The sequence below is a fragment of the Daphnia carinata genome, chromosome 8, assembly GCF_022539665.2.
Source record: "Daphnia carinata strain CSIRO-1 chromosome 8, CSIRO_AGI_Dcar_HiC_V3, whole genome shotgun sequence".
NCBI classification, from domain to species: domain Eukaryota; kingdom Metazoa; phylum Arthropoda; class Branchiopoda; order Diplostraca; family Daphniidae; genus Daphnia; species Daphnia carinata.
In genome coordinates, this window is record NC_081338.1 from 4,929,023 (window position 1) to 4,951,520 (window position 22,498).

At 41.3% G+C, this 22,498-nt stretch overlaps 4 protein-coding genes across 6 annotated transcripts; 2 read left to right on the forward strand and 2 right to left on the reverse strand.

Annotated features, from left to right (window-relative positions):
• Window positions 1–747: 747 nt before the first annotated feature.
• On the reverse strand, window positions 748–2,670 carry LOC130703894 (protein giant-like). Its single transcript, XM_057525354.2, has 5 exons — window positions 2,489–2,670; window positions 2,270–2,419; window positions 1,631–2,203; window positions 1,321–1,560; window positions 748–1,252 (listed from the first exon to the last, which is right to left on the reverse strand). Exons 2-5 carry the CDS (start codon window positions 2,397–2,399, stop codon window positions 750–752), a joined length of 1,446 nt encoding a protein of 481 aa, XP_057381337.1. The 5' UTR covers window positions 2,400–2,419; window positions 2,489–2,670; the 3' UTR covers window positions 748–749.
• A 7,951-nt stretch (window positions 2,671–10,621) lies between these two features.
• On the reverse strand, window positions 10,622–11,379 carry LOC130703901 (small ribosomal subunit protein uS12m-like). Its single transcript, XM_057525364.2, has 4 exons — window positions 11,288–11,379; window positions 11,146–11,217; window positions 10,850–11,085; window positions 10,622–10,787 (listed from the first exon to the last, which is right to left on the reverse strand). The coding sequence occupies exons 1-4, from the start codon at window positions 11,352–11,354 to the stop codon at window positions 10,677–10,679; spliced, it is 486 nt and encodes a 161-aa protein (XP_057381347.1). The 5' UTR covers window positions 11,355–11,379; the 3' UTR covers window positions 10,622–10,676.
• A 54-nt stretch (window positions 11,380–11,433) lies between these two features.
• On the forward strand, window positions 11,434–13,784 carry LOC130703904 (galactose-1-phosphate uridylyltransferase-like). Its single transcript, XM_057525368.2, has 6 exons — window positions 11,434–11,745; window positions 11,821–12,205; window positions 12,273–12,501; window positions 12,665–12,773; window positions 12,897–13,113; window positions 13,268–13,784. The coding sequence occupies exons 1-6, from the start codon at window positions 11,727–11,729 to the stop codon at window positions 13,374–13,376; spliced, it is 1,068 nt and encodes a 355-aa protein (XP_057381351.1). The 5' UTR covers window positions 11,434–11,726; the 3' UTR covers window positions 13,377–13,784.
• A 585-nt stretch (window positions 13,785–14,369) lies between these two features.
• On the forward strand, window positions 14,370–22,293 carry LOC130703903 (protein draper-like). Of its 3 annotated transcripts, XM_059496656.1 has the most exons (23): window positions 14,370–14,719; window positions 15,719–15,902; window positions 16,326–16,452; window positions 16,874–16,983; window positions 17,085–17,143; window positions 17,289–17,464; window positions 17,534–17,604; window positions 17,676–17,796; window positions 17,910–18,047; window positions 18,255–18,311; window positions 18,421–18,575; window positions 18,696–18,862; window positions 19,044–19,280; window positions 19,355–19,675; window positions 19,740–19,787; window positions 19,859–19,945; window positions 20,012–20,260; window positions 20,332–20,378; window positions 20,438–20,726; window positions 21,230–21,427; window positions 21,519–21,692; window positions 21,839–21,852; window positions 21,967–22,293. In XM_059496656.1, exons 2-23 carry the CDS (start codon window positions 15,781–15,783, stop codon window positions 22,168–22,170), a joined length of 3,171 nt encoding a protein of 1,056 aa, XP_059352639.1. In that variant the 5' UTR covers window positions 14,370–14,719; window positions 15,719–15,780; the 3' UTR covers window positions 22,171–22,293. The 3 variants fall into 3 exon arrangements, with proteins under 3 accessions (XP_059352639.1, XP_059352640.1, XP_057381349.1); XM_057525366.2 differs by lacking the exon at window positions 21,839–21,852 and having other exon boundaries at window positions 14,372–14,719; XM_059496657.1 differs by lacking the exons at window positions 21,230–21,427; window positions 21,519–21,692; window positions 21,839–21,852; window positions 21,967–22,293 and adding an exon at window positions 20,834–21,176.
• The last annotated feature ends 205 nt before the right edge of the window (window positions 22,294–22,498 follow it).

Sequence of the window (22,498 nt, forward strand, 5' to 3'; positions counted from 1 at the left end):
CAGCCGGATAAACTTGAAAATGTGTTCATTCCATATTTTTCTAAACAAAAAAGATTTCACATTATTTTTTTTATTAAAGCATTTCTCTTCCTCACTACAAACACGTAGTATACATTCCAAGAGAAGTCGAAATTTCTCAGAAGAAAAAGAACACGACGAAGAAATTTGGGCAGCAAATTGCGAGCACTTTTTTTTTGTTCTTTTGTGTTTTCGTTTTAAAGCTAATAAAATCTCTATAACATAAGAGGCAAGTAGTAATACGACAGCACAATTAGGGGGCAAGTAAATATAATTACCAATGACAGTGATAAGCGTAAACTATTTCCCCAAACAAACCAAAAAAGAAACTTACAGAAAAAAATACCCTGTAATGGAAAAGTCTTCAAAACGTAGCTTCTTTTCGTTGTTTTTACGTATAAAACGAAGGTTCCGCACGTAACATACTGAGAATAATTTTAAAGTTAAATCTCATCAAGGCTTTGCACTTTGATTGGCCGAGGGCGAAACAGGTTGGCATTTCAAAGAAAATTAAAACCAAAGAGTTAAAAAGAGTGATCATAAAAAAACACCATAAATTATAAAGACGCTGTCCTCCACACAAAAAATCCCGTTGATTTAATTACAAACCGATATAACGATCTTATTGATTTTTTTTTGTCACACACGAGAAATTCTTTTCCTCTGTGAAGATTGTTTTGTTTAAAAAAATAAAATTTGTTACTCGACACTCCAATTTTGAAACAACACTTCTAACTGTTGTAAATCATACAACGCAATTTGGCCGTCTCGTTCTTGAGATTGGCCAGCTCGAAACGAAGCTTGAGGTTTTCCTGTTCGAGGAATGCGGCGCGGATAGCGATCTCGTCTTCCTTGGCACGTCGGGCGTCACGGGATCTCTTGGCAGCTTCGTTATTCTTTCGTCTTCTTTCCCAGTAAGCTTCATCCTTGATTTCCTCGCCATTCCGTCCGCGTTTTTTGCCTCCACTTCCGTTAGATGAAGAGTGGCCTGAAGTCGTGGCAGCCATAGCGGAGACGGGCATCATTCCTCCACCGGGGGACGTCCCCAGTAAAGACATATCTCCGACGTTATTGTTAATGGCTGGAGATTTGATGCCTCCACTAGGTGCGTGGATGGAATCATTGGCGGAGTGCTCGGAATCGTCATCGTTGCTAATCAGCCGCATATCCGTTACAGAGACCGTTCCACGAATATGAGTCGCTTCAGGTACATCACTGTCATTTCCATTGTGTCCTAGAGACATAACATTTCCTTGTTATTGACTAATCCATTTGGCGTCATATAATAAATATTTAACTTACCGTGAATAGTGTTGTCGTCACTGTCGCCGTTGACGCTGTTGGATCGGCTGTGGCCATTTTCGTTGGTACTTTTGCGTTTGGACTTTGTGGCATTGACTTGAGACAACATTTGACGTCTGAATTCAGCGTAAGCGTCGTTTGAGGCTTGCGTCATGACAGTTTCTTCTCCAGCATTGTGATTTCCAGCCATCGGTAATCCGTAAAGGCCTAATGGAAGACTCATAGGATCGCGAGGGTAAGCTAAAATGGTAAACGAGGAAGCCGTTAAGTTCGATTCGTCGCATTACTTATTGTGATAAAATTTTCTTACCTTTGAAGGGTCTAGGATTTTTGCCACCTTTTCCACCATTTGTAACTGCCGCCAAATTCGACAAAAGCTGGGTGGTGGCCGCCGTAATGGCCGGATCGATTCCGCCATTCACAGCCGCCCGACTGTTTTGTAAAGCTGCAAGCGGTCCATAGATGGCGCTGAGGGCTGCGGGTAAAGGAGACGGAACTTGGGGCATCCGATTAGGCTGTTGAGGCAGCTGGATTTCACGTGGTTGCTGGGCAAGAGGAGATCCGCCTAGCGGACTCTTGGCCGGCATAGGTGGTTCATTGTCCGATTGAGGTGAATTGGAACACAAATCCGATACTCCGCTTTCACTCGAATGACTGGTGGCCGGCATGACCCAGCTGGGCGTAGGGAAATGGCCGTGGAGGCTATGATGTAGCTGATGATGATCGTGACCATTGCTCGGCCTAACAGCAACTTTGGCCGTGATCTTAGGTTCTGGTTTTTTAGCCGAAAAATCCAAAGGTTGATCTTCCCCATCCTCTAATTGGTGTTGGTGGACATCCTCTTCGTCATTATAACGATCGTCCATGTATTCCCCACTTTCAGCTAATAAAATCATAATGAATTGTTAGCAAGTGATTACGTTATGTTTGTATGTGTTTCTATCATTACCTTTGATGGAGACATGATGGTGAGACATCGAAACTCTTTGCTGCTGTTGTTGAATTTGTCCAAAGATGCTGAAACGCACAGGCCGTGGCCGTTCTTCATCATGTTGGGTTTCTTCTCCTCTGCTGGACATTTTCTTTCAATTAAAGAAACCTAAAATTCACGTGTTTAAGTAACATTAGACACAGGACGCTGTGATCGAATGAAATTGGGTGTGTTTACCTTTGGGTGATGTTGGAAACAAGAGTATTCCGTGGTAGAGGAGATGAAAAAGAAAACAAACTATTGAAAATGTGGAATGAAAGATAGTTGAAACAAGTTCTCTCTTTTTTGCGGACCAGATTGCGACTAGCCTGTACGGTTGGCAAAGTTCGACTGACAGAAAAGGTTGCACACACACTCTGGATTTGATGGTTCGAGGTCACTGGTGTGGGCTTGACCTCGTAATGGCTCGAAAAAGGGGGGGGGGAAGGCTTTGGGTGGTGGGTTGTCCCTTCTTCTTTCTCCTAACACATATGTGAGTCTCCTCCCCATCCACCACTCACCCTTTATGTGGTAATGCTTGCCATATAGGGTCAAGCCACATAAAACAGGAGAAAGAAGTGAAAAGACTAGACCACCACCAGATGACCTAAGGTCATCTGGCTCTTTTCTAACCGACTACCCTTGGGGCTTTCTTTTGTCTCTTATGTTTTTTTGTTTTTTTTTTGTGCTCGGGGAAACTAGAGTTTAGCCTTACATTATTGATTAGAAAATTCGACTATCTCAATTTAGTTCTATTACATTAATTGGCGTATTCGATTAGCGCCGTTAGAGGGCTTGAAACTTGTTCTGAGTAAACAGCAACCTCTGCGGGACGAGATTTCTCAGAAAGAGCATGGCTGATACGATGACTCTTGCCTGCAATTATTACGTTGATAAACTGTTTACGTTATTCCCGAGTGTTTTTAAGTAAAACTATAAAGTGAAGTTTGATTCATTTCGTCAGACTATTTCTCTCAGTGCTTTCGATGTTAGTGAAAAGAAAAATCACATCAGAATGATAATTCCAGCAAACTGACGGCCAGACGGTGGTCTCATCTTTCCCAAGCCCGTTTCGCATTATCCTGTAAAAGTAGAAAGAAAAAAAGGAATGGGATGTGCATACTGGGCAACTTTTAATGTCGGAAATCTAACGGAACATTTTCTCTTGTGTACGTCGGATGGGCAGCGAGTGGTCATTGCACGGCGGGGGTGGAAGGTTAACGCAGCATGTCCAGAAGAGAAAAGAAGTTGATGGTCTTTTTCTTTTCTTGAGGGGGTGGAGAAAGAAAGCCAGGAGAAAAGAGGGGCTTTCTTAGTTATTAGAGAAAAAAACGCCGAATGAAAAAAACGAGGTCAGCTCAGGCCAATGACCGAGTCTGCACCGCAGCAATTCAATCCACACAACAAGAATACGTTTTCTGGTTCATCTCTAGCAGATGAAATTCGTCGTCTGACCTCAGGTCGATGACCGGTTTCATCTTCTTTGGCTGCAGGGGGTTTATCAGAAAGAATCAAAGTTTGTTCATCTGCTACGAAACCTCTCGTTATTTGATTGAGATACCAAAAAAAAAAAGGTGTTTGAGTTTTTAAAGCTTTAGCAAAATTGACAATCCGACCGGAAGGTTTGTGTCCACGAGGAAAGAGCATCCAGCAGGTCACCGACCTGTTTCTGAATTGCCCAGCATCTCGCGCGATCTCTGTCGTATTTCTCAGGTGAACACACCGTTGTGTACGTGTTATAGTAACAAAACAAAAATGGCTGACGTGTGTAGAGGTAGAAAGGGTCAGAGATCTCAGGTCATCGGCCCTTGTGCTGTGTAATGAACCAAGTGCGGTGTTTTATAGCCTTTCACATGCTGTCTCAAGAGGAATACCTTGTCACCATAAAAATGACCTAACTTGAAAGAAGAAAGAGAGGTCATCCCAGGTCAATCTTCTATTGTTCTTCCTTCTTTCGACCAGTGTGGGGGATAACACAAAGAGATGCAATGCTTCATCCCACAGATCCAAATGAGATTGGACTATTGGGAACGAAGAGGACGCCATCTACGATGCATCGCGTCGGTGATAACCTGCCACAAACTTCAAGGTAAGAATTTTTTTGATTCAAATAGATAATTCCGACTCAACTATTCCGACGTAAAGAAACTTAAATAACATTTAAATTCTTCAGTGTGGAATGTTTTTATTGCATGCATATTGTTGTTGGTTATTTCCATGCACGCATAAATGACTTTCGCTAATATGAAACTAGTAAAATAGCCCGCGAAATTTTTAAAGCGAACAAAAATTTTTTATATTGGTCTGGATGCACTAAATGGAAAGATGGCGCATTTTTTCTTGCCTTTAAACCATTTTTGTCCTTTCTTTTCGATGGGATTTTTATGGCGGACGGATGCAATTTATGAAATCCGTATCCTCTAAAAGTCAATGACTTCTTAAAATTCCCTTTCTAAATGGAATGGCTAGTATTGGCGAATTCCCAAACGTTGAATGCCATCGCCATCGACGTAAAATCCCAAAATTTCCCAGATTGGACTCTTATTGGGTCTAATTCCTAGGGTAACGCAGATTGCGACGTAACTAACGCCAGTTATATAACATTGCAAACAGGAAATTTTGCACAACAACTTTTTTCTCTTCTTGGAATCTGTTTAGCCAACAACTCTCGACAGTATCCACCCCTATTAGTTTCTTCCAAAAGCCTTATGATGGTTGACCTCATCTCTGATCAGGTCAGCCGTGTCTGCATGGGCGTATCGTAAATCCTGCAGGATTAAAAGCGCCAGAGTAACGAGCCTGTAACGTCCAGATTGTTCAGGGCCCAAAAGGATTCAGTTTCTTTTCCTACTGCCGCTCCTATTGTATTTGAGTAATGATCCTTGATTAACGAACAGCAGTGGGACTCGGCAATGCCCACCTGCCTGAAGATTGTAATCAGGGTCACACGGCAAACAATCAGCTCTTCGGTTACAGTTTTTATAATTCGCACAGACAAACAGCAGGTGATTCCAAAAAGCTCCGAAATCTATTTCAGTTTAAAATTATTTATGGTCCCTCCATAGCCTTCTCCCAATGGGTTATCTTGCATTTAGAGGTTTTCTGAAGAACTTAAGGTAACGCAAGTTACATAAATCACTTGTGCAACGTCTCATTTTTTTTTTGCTGCGTCATTTTTCGTTGGAATCAACAGTTTAACAGAAATCTTGTATACCGAGGAAGGTTTTACCCCAGTGGTACCATGTAACCGGTCCCTGTTTTCCCCAACGGCCCTGGTCTGGGAGGGCAAAATAACGAACTTGTCTTTTTCTTTTTTATCGCCAGTTTAATTTCCGAAATCGTGTGAAAATTGGCTCTAGGGTTTGTTAAATAACTGCACTATGCATGCGTTTCGAACATTACATAAAATTTAAAAATCCCGTAAACAATGCATGAAAACCTCAACGAATTGGGATCAATGTGCGATGAGGAACGTTATGTAACGTTCTGTCATTTAAACTTCTTTTGCAAGCGGCGCAATCAGTTGACCGTTTAAACATTGAATTTAAAGAATTCGTTAATTTCATTGTGTTTCGACACATAGCTGAATTCTAAATAGCCTTTAAACCATTTGTTCTCATCCCCATTTTTATTGAAACGTTGAACTTTATGCAATTGCAAATGAAGTTTGCCGCATGTCATCCATTATAATTGTCAGTTTGGCTTCTCTAGTCTCTCCAGAGGGATGGTAGGGCCAACATTTCTCTTCTATATGCGATGAAACCTCCCATCCAGAAGAAGCCACCATCAAAAATAGAGAGAGAAAAAAAGGGATATAGTATAATGATGGCTATGGGTTGTGTATCGATGCATTCCTCGACTTATTCAGGCCATTTGAGGTCGATTCGCATTGACCTCTTGTGCTGCTGCTAGAAGAAGAAAAACTTTTTTTTTTTAAATAATATTTCCTATATCCTTTTGAGGGCTTATATCTATGCGAAGTTTCCCTTAAACGTGTATAGATCGGATCCTTTTGTCTGGCACCAATGAGTTGTAAGGTTGCGGATAGATTTTTTTTTAATGCACATCAGCAAAAGACCCCCTCAGCCCGGCTCCCTTTTTGAAGTTTTTTAGGTATAGAAACCCTTTTTTCAATTTTTGCAAAAAAACTTTCACCTCGATCACAACAGCAGGCCGCACCTTTTTAAGCCTTTTCCTTGGTCTAATCCTCCCACCTATCTTGCTATGAATAGCAGGTAAAATATAACTTGGTCCTTTTTCTATATACTGCATCACTACGCTTTATATAAGATATTGGCATCATCTTTAATGTTGGGTCGGCTGTTTGAAAATTGAATAGAATCCCCTCGTCAATTTTCAGCAAGTCTAGGAAAACGATGTCGTTCATTTGAACGCGAGATACATGCCAAAATAGATTTCTGCGATTTAATTACTCGTTTTGAAAGATGCCTTACATTGGCTGTGCGGGGGCTTGCTGGCGTTCTTATCTATCGTAAATATAACTGCCATTTAGTGAAAATGTAGATACGTACACATAAACACTTTAAGGGCTGACCAACTGGAATTATTATCTTATCGCCAAGAGGAAAAAAGAAGGAATTATTCATATCAACTTGATGGACATGTCCTCATAGTTCTCGAAGGAATAATATATCTATCGGGTTATACGTAACAATCTAATCGATACATAGAAACTTGTCATTCGTGTCATCAGCAATCCCAATTGAAAAGTGCTAAATGATTTGAAAATTATTCCATATCGTTGACGTAAAATAAGAGAATGAATTCAAAGTGATAGCTGATGGACGGATGTTGTTTATTCACCTCTTAACAAAAAAGCTACACCCAAGTCATACCGTGGCACAGAAAGAGGCGGAAAAGTGTACATTTTGCGGTGCGATCAACAAATCATAACGGGGTCAAACCATCGCTCACAGAACATGTTTTTTTTTATTCTTAAGCCCATCGTATGGCACGTCTGATAATAAAAGGGCACACCAGCTTGCAAAACTTTTGCGATGATGTGACCTGAGTTTGTGTATTCAGCGACCCAAGGTGGAAGAAGGTTAAAGAAGAAAATAGGCATTGTATACAGACACACACACTACAAGTGAGAGGGTTGCAACCGGCTCTTCTTTTCTACATGTTTCCGCAGCCCAGAAAGAGCATATGCACACATATGACCAAACAAGAAGAAGAACGGTGGTACTTAACAGTGGAGGATCAACTTTCCCAGCCGGAGGCTCTGTGACCTCGATTTTACAATACGCCAGTTGACCTAACCTCGTGTCAGGGGGGGAGTCTGCTGCGGCGTTTTCTCTTTTTTTTTTTTTGGCTGTTGGATGATGGAACCAAACCAGCAACAGAAACCATTGGGTGAGAAAAAGGGTCGACCCTAAAAGAGACCCCGGACGCATACAATGAACTGGACACACACACACACACAACCCTTTTTCTTCACCCTCTTCTCTATATTTATCCACTTTTCAGCTTGACCTATTTTACCCACGCGGCTATAATACACACGAGTGTGTATACACGTATGCTTGTATGCATATAATAAGGTTTTAGTGGCATCTTTTTTCTTTCCTATCGCTGAAATTTTGGCACAAGCAAAAATCCGTTGGTTATACGTGTAACCCTATAACGAAGAAGAGCAGCTGCAACTTTCTCAGGTCAAACACACACACACACACAAACCAACAGCGAAAAATAGAAATGAGGATCATCACAATTCGAATGATAAAAATTTTGATTTAAAAGAAACAATTCATAAAGATGTTGAATTATGGCGACTCGGTGACTCCGGACGCCCTTCTTTTTTTTTGTTCCAGGAAGTTGCTCTCACTTGTCAAAATCGTTTCATCCGAGTCGTCGTCTCACCCTTTTTTTTCTCTCATTTTTTTTCTCTTAAACAAAGAAAAGAAAACTCTTGTGTATGGAAATGTACAGTTGTACCACCATCAGCTAGCATTTCCTCCCACAGGATTCTCGAATTACCATGTTCCCGTTATTTTCTCGCTATATTCTTTTGGGTTTTTTTTTCTCAAAGTCGACGTCATGTTTTTCTGCAAAAAGTCTGACTTAAAGTTTCAGATCGCTTTACACACTACTCATTTAGGTCGACTTCCTTGGGCTCAATGTGATATTCATCTGAGTTGCTATCGCGCTATTTATTCCGCATGATGTGATTCGAAAAGAAATATCACCAGCACGGGCCGTTGTTGTTTTTTTTTTTTCTGTTGAATGTCCTTGGTTTTTGGCTGTTGCAAGATCAATTATCCGGACATGTATTAGGACAAGGGTCTAACTTGCCGCCGGAAGTAATGGCAGCAGCTATAGTTTATGCGATGGTCAGCCAAAAAAGTGGTAGCTCGACAGACGATGTAGTATAATCCTTCCTCTCGTCTCTTTGGCAGGTATAAAAAGACACATATGCCTCTCATTCTTTTTTTTTCCGGCTTCCATATTTGTATACATTAAGTAGGGGAGTTTTATATGGGGTTTTATCGATGCGGCTACCAGTCTCCAGAAAATAAAAATAGTTTTTTTTATGACCGACGGGGTTTTATGAAAGTTGCAGCTCAGTTTCGTTAATGTATGAACAAGTATTTGCAATTGATCAACGTTTTGCTTTTTTTTTGTATATATTTAAAGTTGAGGCTACGGGAAAATTTTAGTTCTGTGAAGCCAAGGAGTAAACCTGCATTTGTTTAAATTGTGATTGGACGGAACGCCGAATTATCATCGCCCACCAAATTTATAAAAAAAAATATTAATATTGGGTATTTATTTTGGGAAAAAATCATTATCAGCGACATCTAAGCTACCGTCTAAATTTGTCTACTAGATGGCAGTGGAAAAAGATACAATTTCTAGTCCCTAGATGGCATTGCTAGCACCGCCTTCTAGCAGACGAACTACAAGAGTTTCTTTTTTGTATCTTAAGCAGCCTTCAGTACCGTACTATAGTAGAAAATATAAAAATATTTTTATCCCTAACCTAAAGGCGATAATTATTGGCTTTACCTTGCTATCTATTCCAAAATTATATCTTCTTGAGGAAATAGAGGAATGTTTACGGCCTCTGATGATTTAGGCGGAAACTAAAGGTGTAGCTCTTCTTACATCTCATCCGTATCATTCGAATGTTAACTTAACAGCACTTTTTAAATTCATTAAACTTTATTTTATTTTCAGAAACAGCTCAAGAAAAGGAGATAAATGGCAAATAAACTAGTGCATTGTGGCTTGCTTATTGCCCTCTCCTAGGAGTAAGCCCTTTGGGATCAGGATTTGCTTGATTTGCAAATTCTAAATCCATTCACGTATGTTGTAAAGTTTACAATTAATTTGATTTTAGGGATGAGAATTAGGTAACATTTATAATAAAAAAATTGATGTCAAAATTTTTCCATCTTTTTTTTATGTAAAAATAGAAATAATATGAAATTTTGTATGTTTGAATAACGTAAGTTTCGTTAAAAAATCATGACGTGAAAAGCCTTGTATATTAAATAACCCAGCCTTTGAAATTCCTGTTATTGGGAATGATGGATTACTAGAAGCAAATCATAGAAGGGTATAATTTCATTAGTGCGAGGGAAGAACCTGCCATTTTAAGATTCCGTATCCAAGGTCGCACGTAATCATCCAACGCTTTCATTTTAGTGTAAATCAAAAACGGTGAAAAATTCTGCATCGATTTTTGGAAAACCATTATAATCCCTTTATTGCGAAGTGCTTTATTAACACGCATTCAGAGTAGATTTTCAATTGAATTTGACTACCGAACAAAACCCATTAGCACGTATAACACCTCAGCATGATTTAAGAGGATAAAAAAATCTGTTTGCATTTAAGAACTTATTTTTGTGTTCATCTAGTGATTACGTTTGCGAAGCTTTAGCACTATTCATCACTGTCCCCCAAGAGGCCTTTTGTCTCCTTGAATAGGGGTGTAATTAGTGCTCCGGAGATGTAAACCGTCAATAACAAGAGGCTGGTTTGCAATAACTGCTTGTCAGCGGTTTTTCAGACAAAGCAGAACTCCGTCTTCTCACATGTCATCCATAGATTAGATTGAGTCCACAGTTCAACTGGGACTAAATATTGCGCCTCGTGTTTGGCGACAAGGCCGGATAAATCGTGATGCTATGTTACATAGAGCTGAGTTGAAAACTTATAGGATGCTGACATCGACTGAGATTACTCGGGGGCTGCAAATGTGCTAACAAAGTGGAATGGATAAGGTGTAGCTTGTTCATGAAAGCATTTTAGGAAGATAGTAGAAGGATATGTACAATAAATAAACTGCTTGATAATGAGAGATCTGAAAACATATTCATTTATTCTAATGCTCTGCAATAATTATTGCAGTGTTCAATTACTTTTTCTTAATTACATGGCCAAGATCATGTTTACCTCTAATACACTTGAGTTTGACACCAGGAAGATCTGGGACACGGCCGACGCGTACCAATACAATATTATGTTCCTTAAATGTGAAACATGATGTTAACTTAAACTTCACAGTTGAGAATTGGGAAAAGTACATACTTGAAGATTATGACCTTCCCCAGGGATATATGCACACATCTCTTTGCCATTGCTAAGCCTGACTACCACACACTTTCGGTTGGCTGAATTGGGTTTCTTGGGCTTCCTGATGACTGTTTTTAATACAACTCCTTTTAACATGGGGTTGCCACTCAGAGGGTTTTTCGGTGCTCTGACTTTTTGGTGAGGGCCTTTCAAATGCATCTTTAACAGAAGGTTACTCATCGCCCTTTCTCCTGAAATCAAATAAAGTCTGTTGAAGTTGATTTAAGGACGAATGTTATTCTATTTCGAACCGGTAAACAGCATTTGATTGTATTTTTGTAGGATAGATGAACATCCCTGTGATTGTCTCAGTACTGGGATTGCTGTAAAACAGTTAGAGACAATAAAGACTTATCCTTTATATTAAACTAAACAGAATCTTTTTCGACTTGCCTGTATTTCTACTTGAATTTATTACATTCGAAGTTAGTCTAAAAATATTTTGTAGTATAGAAGTCATTTTTCTTCCGTAATAGCAGACGATATCTTTCTGTATTTTTCGGCGCTAGATGACGTTGTTCGAAATCGATATTTAAGGATCGGTTATCGGAAACGGAACAACAATATAGAATTTGGGGAAAAAATGTGCGTGAGGATAATTCTTAAGTTAAGATTACGTTCCACGCATGGCAGAGTGCACATAAAATTTTCCCGGAACACCTGCTGTGTCTGCCAAATTTTCAGTTTCCGTATTAGTCACTTAATATTTTCTGACGTCATGCAGCTGGCAGGTTGAATACGACGTGGCGATCGAATAACAAGTGATAGAACCTAAATATCTAAAAAGGATTGCTGCCTTTTTCAGTGACTAATAGTCACGTGATTCGCAAGAATGGAGTTCAACTTCACAGGTGTGGAATCTTTAATTTACATTCTTTCTGTAATTAGAAATTTTAGTTAAATTGTGGTTTTCATTACTGGAGTAGAACACCAGCATGTTAGGTATAATCCTCTTAAAGGTGAATGGATTTTGGTGTCACCTCATCGTCTAAAGAGGCCTTGGAGTGGTCAGGTTGAATCAACTCATGAAGACCCAATCCCTCCTTTTGATCCAAACAATCCACTTTGTCCCGGAGTTAAAAGGCCTAATGGTGAGATAAATGCAGAGTATGACTCAACCTTTGTGTTTGAGAATGATTTCCCCGCCCTATTACCTGATATCCCTGAAGCAAGTGGTGCTAGCCAAACAAACGAAGAACTGTTCAAGTTCGAACCTGCTAGGGGAACTTGTCGTGTCATGTGCTTTCATCCCAGATCTGACCTGACAATTCCATTGATGAGCATAGAAGAAATCAAAGCCATAATTCACGAGTATGGGGTCTTTAAAACGTTAGATCTAACAAAACGACAAAATATATCGGAAATGACACACTTTCAGATGGATTAAGCAAGGGACAGAGTTGGGCGTCAAATACGATTGGGTGCAGATATTCGAAAATAAAGGCGCCATAAATGGCTGCTCCAACCCGCATCCGCACTGTCAGATATGGGCATCGTCTTTTATGCCCAACGAGCCGAGGATCAAAGACGTGTACCAGCGGGAATACTACGAAGCGCACGGAAGACCTTTGCTACTCGATTACGTCAATGCCGAGTTGAAGAAGCAGGTATAAAACTTGTTATCAAGTTAACTTGCCAGATTTGCTGTCGATGGCACTGAGGATCACCTAGTATATATATATCCATCGTACCATACTTCCCAGATTCCATGTTATTTGTTCTTTCATGAACTTTGCAGTTGATTGATGTTTTCTTTTTCTTCCTTTGCAGGAGAGGATCGTTGTGCAGAATCATCATTGGTTAGTTGTAGTTCCGTGGTGGGCAACTTGGCCGTACGAGACGCTTTTGGTTCCTCTGCGTCACGTGACACGGATGTGCGGTTAGATCGTTAATCGTTTCCTCCCTTCAACCCCCTCATGGCGCTGCTGCTGCTGCCTCGTCTTTTAAAGCTATGTTATCCTTTATTGGCTTTTTCCTTGCTACTTGTGTGTCTGTGTAATAGATTTGACGTCGGAGGAGATCCACTCATTGGCTGAAATAATGAAACGGCTAACAACAAAGTACGACAATTTGTTCCGAACTTCTTTCCCGTATTCCATGGGGTGGCACGGAGCGCCGACTGGTCGCAAGGCCAACTCCAACAATGAACACTGGCAGTTGCACGCGATGTATTATCCGCCGTTGCTGCGCTCCTCCACCGTCAAGAAATTCATGGTCGGGTAAATATGACGATGAAAAAATCTTTTGTATTTGTTCGACAGTGTCTTGTCAGATTGACTCGAGGCAAACTTGGACGATTGCCAGAAATTCTTGCCACAGACTTTGATGAGGAATTTGCCGTTTTTAATTGGTTTCTTTGGTTGTTTCACACAGGTACGAGATGCTTGGCCAGGCGCAGAGAGATTTAACTGCAGAACAAGCGGCTCAAAAGCTGTTCAGTCAACCGGACGTCCATTACAAAGCCGATGAAAATGTGAAATAGAAAAAAAATCGTCATCGTTTTGTTTGGAGTACAGAACATTGATAGCCACATGAAAAACGGATGCAAGTACTGCTGTGGTTTCCCGCAAAGGAAAAAATAGCTATCCAGTTGCTGGCTGCCTCCTTTTATATCTTATCCGGAAATAAACGGATTGTTTATTGATTGGTTTCAATTATTCGAGAGAAGAGGCCGGGAGGGAGAAAAAAAAAATGAGGAAAAACGAAAGAGAGATTAATCAAGCAATTCTGGCAGTTAGTGACGTCTTTGCAAAGATACGGTTTTGTGTGTTTGTGCCGATGATCGATTTCTTTTCTCTCAGAAGAAAATCCTTCATGGCGGCTGTCTACGATTTCCTATTCTCATGTCATTCTCATGGTTTCATTTGATACACTGGATTATTTACATTTATCGATTCTTTTTTGCCGGCCTTTCTCGGTTCACAGTGTTTTTGCATCTGTCTTGACGGGCCACACAATTCTCCGTGCTACAAATGCAAATCTCCGAAAGAAAAATCAAAGAGGTTGGAAGTTGTGTGCGGTGGGAGGAGCTTGCTCGTTTTCTTTTTATTTGACAATCCAGCAAAGCTCTCAATAATATTTCAACGTGAGCCACTCTTGCTAGATTTGCCGAATAATAAAGCCAGAACCAGATGGCAACCAGTTATTCGTTTGTGTAATAAAAAAAAAGTATGGCTTTGGTTGGTGGATTGACATGTTTTTGTGTTGATGGGGAAGGCCGTTGTGATTGTCGCATGAGCTGTTGATGGATCGGGCAATAGTCACGTGGATTCCGGTTTTCGGCCTTGAATAATAATATCACGAGCTTCGTGAGGTTCCATCGGCCGTAACGTCTGACTCACGTCGTGTTTTTTAGTCAACGTTCCGATGTCGCAATATGCTCATATTTATTGCTACCAGGTGGCTCTGCACGCATCAGCGCCACTGGGCATGTGCAGTTGGCTTCTACAGGCTGGGCCTGCGAGACAATAAACCTAGCCACCCTTTGATTCGAAGAGACGAGTCTCGTTCGGTCGTGGCTTTGGCAAACACACATCAAAATATCGTGAAGAGTTGCAAAAAAAAAAAGGGGTAGTGCTTGGCTAGCTTTCTCCTGGGTTTTTCCACACAATTTTTTTGACGTTTTTCCAGTTTGGAAGGAAAAGAAATATTTCCTCCCAGTCAGCCATTGTACTGTGAGTTTCTGGTGTGTGTGTGTCTGTGTCAACAAAAAGAGATAATTCCATATTGTGTGTGGTAATCTGTTGGCAAACCATCGTTCGGTTCTACATGTGTTTTGGGGGTGTCTTTTCACAGCAGCAGCTTCTCAGGTGGATGAACTCTGAGGTAAGCCGAATTACATTACAAGTCAAACACTAGGAATTTCTAGTTGTTCACAAGGAAAATGTCTATTTGTGTACGTGCCCTTTGTGGAAGGTGAAAAAACTTGCGTCACGTATGAAACTTGGCCACTCGACTAAACTAAGCACCAACTTTTTCCAGTCTCCCAAATTCATTAATTAACATGTGGGCCAGCAGACAGGAAATGAGACATTACGCACAAAAAGAAGAATAAACAGGCCGTCACGACTGTATCTTTCAATTGGCACACAGTGTGTGGATGCATTCACGTATCAAGTAGCAACCCGCTCTCAACATAATTTGATTTCTCTCGTCGTCAAAGTGTCAATGAATTCCATTTGTCTCTGCAGATGTTTTGCCTACGTAAAAGAAGAAAGAAAAGTACATCCATCAGCGGTTTTTCTTGCTCTCTTCAAGTAAACATAGCTCTTTATTCTAAGCTTCAGCAAGGACGAATGAGAATGGAAGGGGATGTAGAATATCCGCAGTGTGCGTGTCCCCGATAAGTCCCGAAAAAGCCACCACTACTTACGTTCGAAGGAGAAGGGGATCTGGCTGACCGTAAGAATCTCCTGAAACTTCCTTTTTCAAAAGATTCAGCCTCAAGGCGAATTGAATTGAGTTTTCTTTTTTTCCCCTCAAAATATTCAGTCATCTTTTTGTATGCGTACATCAAGTTTTATTGGCGTAGTGCTTGTATGCGACAAATGAAGAAACTTGTCCTATAATTACATTTCCTATCAACATAATCCTTCACTCGAGACCAAGTTTTGAGTCATCCGTCTAGCTTTTCTTGGGTGCCCCCGCCCACATTTCTCCTGTATGTGATCTCGGTCATCATTTACGTAATTGGCTGCTGCCAATCCCTCGTCAGTAGTGGTGGATTTTGTTGATTTATTATTTTCTCCTTTAAAGAAAAAAGATTTTCTGAAAATTATTGACGTTTTTTCTTCTGTTGGCGCGCTGCTTGCGCGTGTTTGACAGGCAACTCCATCGGGAGGACTTGGTCGTGTCAACAACTTACAACAACCAAACTACTAACAACCATGTCGTTACGCCCACCATTACCGCAACGATGGATTCTGGTCTTATTGTTGGCCATCTTGTCCGTTCAGCAATGCCAGGCCAGCACACTCACCGGCAGCAACATTTGCACACGTCAAGAAAAGTAAGAAAACATTAAAATTCACAATCATTTGCATAGGTCACACCTTCAAAAACTGTTTGATGTCTTGAATGTAGTCGCTTTTAAGGGGGAAACGGGGGATTGAGATGCATCTATTTAAGCATTTTTGGCATGCATCAGCCATTCGAGTGTCCCCTGTGGAGAGGATGGGGATAGATAGAAGAGTGTAGAGGCTTGAATGGTAATAAGGATCAAGTCCCGCAGCCTTCGTGAGTTTTTGATGGTTTTTCGGGGATTTGCTGTCGCTCGAGCGTGACACTGTTGATCAGTGATGTAGTCAATCGTGTGAGATTCATTTCTGCAGATCCATCAATCAAGGAGGATTCATCCAATCGAGTGCCACGATGATTGCCTTTTCTTAGCTCGTTCTTAATCGATTGATTTTGTTTTGTTTTTTCTTTTTAGATATTTCGTGACGGTCAAGATCTCCTTCTTGCAGCCGTACAAAGTGCGCACCTTCACCACCTGCCTGGCTTTTCCTCCGTGGTGTTCACGCTACACCGTCCACAATAAAGTGGCGTTCAAAACCGAGGTAAAAAATTTAAAATCTATATGTTTAACCCATCCGGAACGATGTTTCGTATATCCGTTGGAAAGTCCTTTCCTTTTAGATAAATGTTTGTCCAGTCTCTTTGGACGGATGGTCGATACGCGTGTGCGTTAGTGGAATAGCCAAACACTAAAAACTTTTTGCTCGTTCCGTCCGACTTTCTGATGATTTCCCGGTCGTTACAAATTGGACGATGTGCAACTTTTTCCCAATTCCAAAGTCCAGTTTTTTAAATGAATCGATCTCAAGTTGAGGAGTCACAAGATTTTCAAAGACTCGCCTTGCAAACTTGTTCCAGTTCCTTTTTTTTTCTTTCTTGAAATATGAAATTTGATTTCCTTTTTTTTATATTTTATTTACGCTTTGAAATATTGATCATGACATTCCCCCTTTTTTATTCAAGTCTGTAGAAAAGATGCGTGTCTTGGAGGATTGTTGTTCAGGTTACGCTCGAACGGCTGACAATAGCAGCTGCGTTCCCATTTGTGGCCAGCAATGCCTGCACGGAACTTGGTAAGGAAATGCTAAAGAAAAATTTATGATTTATCATTTCCTTTTGATTTTCATTTACTTTCTTCTTTTTTCACCGATGACCATTGAAAATAAAATAAAAGCGTGGGACCGGACAACTGCAAATGCGAGCCAGGATATGGCGGACCTACATGCAACATTGGTATGCTATGCAGCTCTCTTTTATTCGATTATGTATTTCTTGTTTGGTCAGATCCAGTTGTTGCGGTTATTTTCCCCTTTGCGCACTTAAAAAAAAAAACAACTTAACCACAATGAATTTTTGTTGTTGCTCTCTTTTTTCCCAGCTTGCCCGGAGCACAAATGGGGACCCAATTGCAGCAATAGTTGTCCGTGTCTCAATGGAGCCAAATGTGATCCAGTCAACGGCAGCTGCACTTGCACGGCGGGCTGGAAGGGACAACATTGTGATTATCCATGCCCTAAAAACTATTACGGCCAATCCTGCTCGCTAAAGTGCCAGGTAAATAGCAATAATATTATATTTGCTTTCCATTTGCTGATTATTCTGGTTTTTTTTTTTTTTTCGCAGTGCAAGAATCAAGCCTATTGTGATCCAGTTTCAGGAGCATGCGCATGTCAACCCGGATGGAATGGGCCATTGTAATCATGATAAATCTTAATAGTATCTAATAATAAAGCAATAACATTCCTTTCTTTTTTTGTTTTTGTAGATGCGACGAACCTTGTCCAGACGGGACTCACGGACAGAACTGTGCGTCCAGTTGTCGGTGTCAGAACGGCGGCACGTGTAGCCCCATCGACGGCAAATGTTTCTGTACCAGCGGATGGACGGTAATGAAAAATTGCCCTCGTCTTCTTCTTTTTTTTTTCTTTTACTATCCTCGTTATTTCTCTATTTTTTATTATTTTTCTTTTTGTTTTGCCCTTTCCGGTTGCTGCTGCAGGGTGAAGTGTGCGCCAATCCCTGCCCGGATGGCACTTGGGGTTCGCAGTGCTCTCAGCGCTGTTCCTGTCACAACAACGCTCGCTGCGACCACATTAACGGAACCTGCCACTGCTTGCCCGGCTACCGAGGCGATCAAGTAAAATTCTTCGTACTAAAATCATTAAATCTTAGTGCCCATAAAGTCTGACAAAACTTTCGTCCCGCCCCACAAAAAAAGCAAATTATAATCACGTCGTAATCATCCGGGCTTTGGCATTGATCCCCTTACTAGTCGGGACAAAAGAGACCCGTATCTCGTCAAATAGTTTTCTTATTTCCTCATTTTTTGGTTTATTTCTGACAGTGTCAAGAACAATGCGCACCAGGAATGTACGGAAAGAACTGCGAAACTCCATGCAAGGTTTGGTGCTTATATAATCTTTTTTTTTTATTAAAGATTGTGACGTCAGACACACGTAAAAAACGTTGATTTTAATCATAAATTAATAATGATTTTTTTAACGTGACAGTGTTTGAATGGAGCCATTTGCAACATCACGAACGGTTCGTGTGCATGTACCGAAGGCTGGACTGGCCCCGATTGCAGCCAAAGGGCATGTCCTGACAAGCTATATGGCCCAGGATGCACTCAGATCTGTCCGTGCTCCTCCAATAATACTGAATTGTAAGTGGATTGTTCTCTTCTCGATTGTTATGTATTCCCCATCTTCTTTTTTTTTTATATTTCTACCCCCACTCTGTTGTTCGCCTTCATCTCATTGTTGTCAAATTCACTTTGCTGTAGGTGCCATCCGTGGACAGGAGAATGCATTTGCAAGCCCGGCTGGGACGGTCAAACGTGCTCAAGACCCTGCCCGACCTACACTTTCGGACTGGGCTGTCGAAACGTCTGCACTTGCAAGAACGATGCTCACTGCGATCCCGTCAACGGCACCTGCGTCTGTCTGTCCGGTATTGATCCAGCGTGCACGCACAAACGTATCAACTTTCCTTCGTCGCTCTCTTTTGTTTTCGCTTTGTTTATTTTGTTGTGTGTGTGACGTACGAGTTTGAACAAACTCGCCTTCCATTTTCTATCTCTAGCGTTTCATCTTTTGAAAAAGAATGGCCTTTTTTTTTTCCTATTTCCCAGGTTATATTGGCAATGATTGTCAAGATCAGTGTCCCGAGGGTTTTTACGGACACAATTGCACCAATGCCTGCGCTTGTGAAAACGGAGGCAACTGCTCCAATACGGACGGACAATGCAAATGTCCCACCGGATGGTCCGGTCTCTTGTGCGAATCTCCATGCAGGGCCGGCTTTTATGGCGAGAATTGTAAGGAGCAATGCCACTGTAAGAACGGAGCGTCTTGCCATCACGTGACGGGTTTTTTTGTTTTTTTTTAAATTTTATTGTTTAAAATAATAACCTCCATAATTGAAATCCGTTCGGCAATACAGGTGAATGTTCGTGCAGCGCCGGATTTAAGGACGACGCATGCAATGCCACCTGTCCAGAAGGCCGTTTCGGTTTGAATTGCGAGGAGACCTGTGAATGTCAGAAAGGAACAACGAAGGCATGCGACCCGGTGACGGGCGAGTGCCTCTGTCACGCCAATTACCGCGGCGTCCGTTGCGAGACTCAGTGCCCCAAAGGTCGATACGGGCCCGAATGCCGCTCCATTTGCCACTGTGAGAATGACGGATCGTGCAACACTCTCGGCGATTGTTACTGTCAACGCGGCTGGACAGGTGAATTATGTGAGGATCGCTGCGAGACAGGTATTTTTACAAACAAATGTGACAGCCTATCATTTCCATTATTTATTTAATTTAAAATAAATAGGTTTTTATGGAAAGAAATGCCGGCAACGTTGTCCGCCCTGCGTCAATGGTAAAAATCGATATTTAATTTATTTCCGCCTATTATTTTTGACCGGTTTTTTTTTTTTTTTCTTTTTCAAGGTAACGGCAATTGCAATGCGGTTGATGGACGTTGTTCTTGCCAGCCCGGTTACCTCGGAATTCGATGCGAAGAGCCTTGCCCTAAAGGTATTTCGCCCCATTTTCTCCATATCAATCGAAAATTGATTTAATCGTATTTTTTTTTTTTTAAAGGAATGTATGGAGAAGGCTGTCAAAAGAAATGTAATCGTTGCAAAAACGGTGCGGAATGTCATCACGTCAGTGGCGAATGCCGTTGTCTTCCCGGCTGGAAAGGAGAAGATTGTTCTGTCCCTTGTCCGGCCAATACTTGGGGTATTGCTTGCGCTCAACGATGCACATGTCTGCATAATGGAACTTGCCGACCCAACGACGGCCAGTGTCGCTGTCACGACGGTTGGATGGGTCCTCAATGCAACGAAAGTAAAACAAAAAACAAAAATTGTACACTTGACATAGATTTATTCTGACAATCACGCCCTTTCAATTAATAGTTTGCCCTGAAGGCTATTACGGTCAGCATTGCATGAGTCATTGCCAGGTAAATTTGAATTGATTGAATGTTTTTGGATTAATTAATTGAAAATGCGATTTGGATAGTGTCCGAATGATAATTTCATCTGCCATCCGGCCAGCGGTTGCGTGTGTCGCGAAGGATTCCGGGGTGATCAATGCGACATTGCCATTTATTCGCCAGTGAGTGACAAGAGTCAATTAGGCGAGCCAATCGTGCCCGTCAATCACGGCGGCCTTATTGGCGGTCTCATCGTCTCCATTTTGCTGATCGTCATCGTTATCGGGGCTCTCGTCTACTACCGCCGACGTATTTCTCATTTGAAATCGGAACTGGCTCACGTCCAGTACATCGCCGATCCCAGTTCGGCTCCCGGTACGTTCTTCTATTTTTTTTTTTATTTGCCCAGTCATTGAATGATGGCAAGAGTCGAGTGGCTCTACGTGTTTATTTTATTTGTTTTTCTTTTCAACTTCTTCTAGAGCTCTACTCTTCTCAAAGTGGCATTGTTGACACCAATTGTTTGCCGGCCAAGAAAGGCTCGTCCTTTTTTTAAAATTCTTATTCCCTTTTTTTTTTTAAGTCCCTTCTCTTTCTACCAATCCAAACCAGTTTGTCTTTTTTTTTTTTTTTTTTTTTTAAGTGCAACTATCCTTTTAGCAGATTTAGAAAAAAAAAATGTTTGATGGTTAACTTTCAACTAGTTGACGGATGGGTAAGAATTTGTTTTTAGTGGGTTGTTTCTTTTTGAGTGGCTTCAACATTTTTCGTTTTCGGGTATGCGGATTTTATGATTTTTCGCTTTCGCGCGCGTGTTTTTTTCTTTCTTAATTGAAAAGAGAAAGCAGACAAAAATAATTGTATCCATTCTGCGACAGATCGTCATCATTTCGACAATCCAGTGTATTGTTATCCGACGGGCGGTGCGAATGGAATGGCAGGAGCGACTGGAGCCGTTGGCGGTTTGAATAACACGCGCATACGTAACGATCTCGGATGCTCTTCCGGAACGAAAAGCAATCTGACCAATTTGGAGCGAGCCAAATTGGGCTCGCTTGAAGATGACTGTTCAGAAGGTATTGACTTTTTTTTTTTTTTTTTTTTTTTTTTAAACTCATTAAACTTTTGGGTGGAGGGCAAATAAAATAATGATAATTCTTTTGTAAGGAGCTTACGGTGGATCAGTGTCGAGCACGGCCGAGCTGTACAAGAACCGCGAAGCTGACATGGCCAATCCCAACTTGCACAACTTCAACATTTACCACACGATCGACGAGGAGAAGGTCTCCAAGAGCGTCGAGCACCTCTACGACGAGATCAAACACAAGAACAAAGATTACGGTACGTTTCTTTTGACGTTTGGCACGATTTTGCAATGCCCGTACCAGACTAACTTGTTTCTCGTCGTAACATTTTAACATTGTGGTGTGAGACATTCTTCTTGATTCTTGTTTTTCTATCTTGTGGTATGCTGACTGGATTTGCAGATTCCAGTTTACAGGTAAAAATTGGGTGTGTGTTTAAAAATATTTCCTTGGTTTCTGATTTATGTAGGTGACCCTGTTTCTGTTCTTATTTTTGGTGTATACTCATTTATTTTTCAATTTTGACATAGTCGACGAGGCGTACGACCGACTGGACGATTCACGACCACTTACAGAGGTCCGGCCGCAATATTTGCGGATCGCTTCCGGATCGCTGGGTTCTCTGGGAGGCCTGGGATCCTCTCACTCCGTCTTTCCCACCAGCATCACCGCCTCTACCCTCTCCGCCTCCGCCGCCGGCGATCAGGCGACAACACCGCTCTCGCTATCAGTAGGAGGAGGAGGTTTCCGCTCGGATGGAGGTCGATCTTCTTCTCCATCACCGTCGTTCTCGACCACTTCGTCTCTCAGTCTCGATAGTGCCAAAGTCTAGCAAAAAAAAGTGACAACTTACGAAATCAATTGAAAAAAAATGGGGGAAATCATATTTGCACTCAATCATTTTGGAAGGCAATTGATTACATGTTTTTCTTTAGGTGAGTTTTTAATTTGATGGAGTTTAAATGTCCTACCATCTCACTTTTTATCTAGTTCTTTTGAGTTTTTGAGCACTCGTGTCTGGAGGGATCTCTTCTATTGTAAGTCCATCTCCTAGAGTTTTTA

Excerpts from the sequence above, each read along its gene's own strand:
- LOC130703894 (XM_057525354.2), bottom strand. The coding sequence starts at position 2,399 with ATGTCCAGCAGAGGAGAAGAAACCCAACATGATGAAGAACGGCCACGG. Across the intron at positions 1,561-1,630 it reads AAATCCTAGACCCTTCAAAG|CTTACCCTCGCGATCCTATG; the intron begins GTAAGAAAATTT and ends TTACCATTTTAG. Across the intron at positions 1,253-1,320 it reads TGACGACAACACTATTCACG|GACACAATGGAAATGACAGT; the intron begins GTAAGTTAAATA and ends TTATGTCTCTAG.
- LOC130703901 (XM_057525364.2), bottom strand. The coding sequence starts at position 11,354 with ATGACTTCTATACTACAAAATATTTTTAGACTAACTTCGAATGTAATA. Across the intron at positions 11,086-11,145 it reads CAATCAAATGCTGTTTACCG|GAGAAAGGGCGATGAGTAAC; the intron begins GTTCGAAATAGA and ends ATTTGATTTCAG. Across the intron at positions 10,788-10,849 it reads GGGAAGGTCATAATCTTCAA|GAACATAATATTGTATTGGT; the intron begins GTATGTACTTTT and ends TTCACATTTAAG.
- LOC130703904 (XM_057525368.2), top strand. Across the intron at positions 12,774-12,896 it reads TCACGTGACACGGATGTGCG|ATTTGACGTCGGAGGAGATC; the intron begins GTTAGATCGTTA and ends TCTGTGTAATAG. Across the intron at positions 13,114-13,267 it reads GTCAAGAAATTCATGGTCGG|GTACGAGATGCTTGGCCAGG; the intron begins GTAAATATGACG and ends TGTTTCACACAG.
- LOC130703903 (XM_057525366.2), top strand. The coding sequence starts at position 15,781 with ATGTCGTTACGCCCACCATTACCGCAACGATGGATTCTGGTCTTATTG. Across the intron at positions 17,144-17,288 it reads CGGACCTACATGCAACATTG|CTTGCCCGGAGCACAAATGG; the intron begins GTATGCTATGCA and ends CTTTTTTCCCAG. Across the intron at positions 21,428-21,518 it reads TGAAGATGACTGTTCAGAAG|GAGCTTACGGTGGATCAGTG; the intron begins GTATTGACTTTT and ends TTCTTTTGTAAG.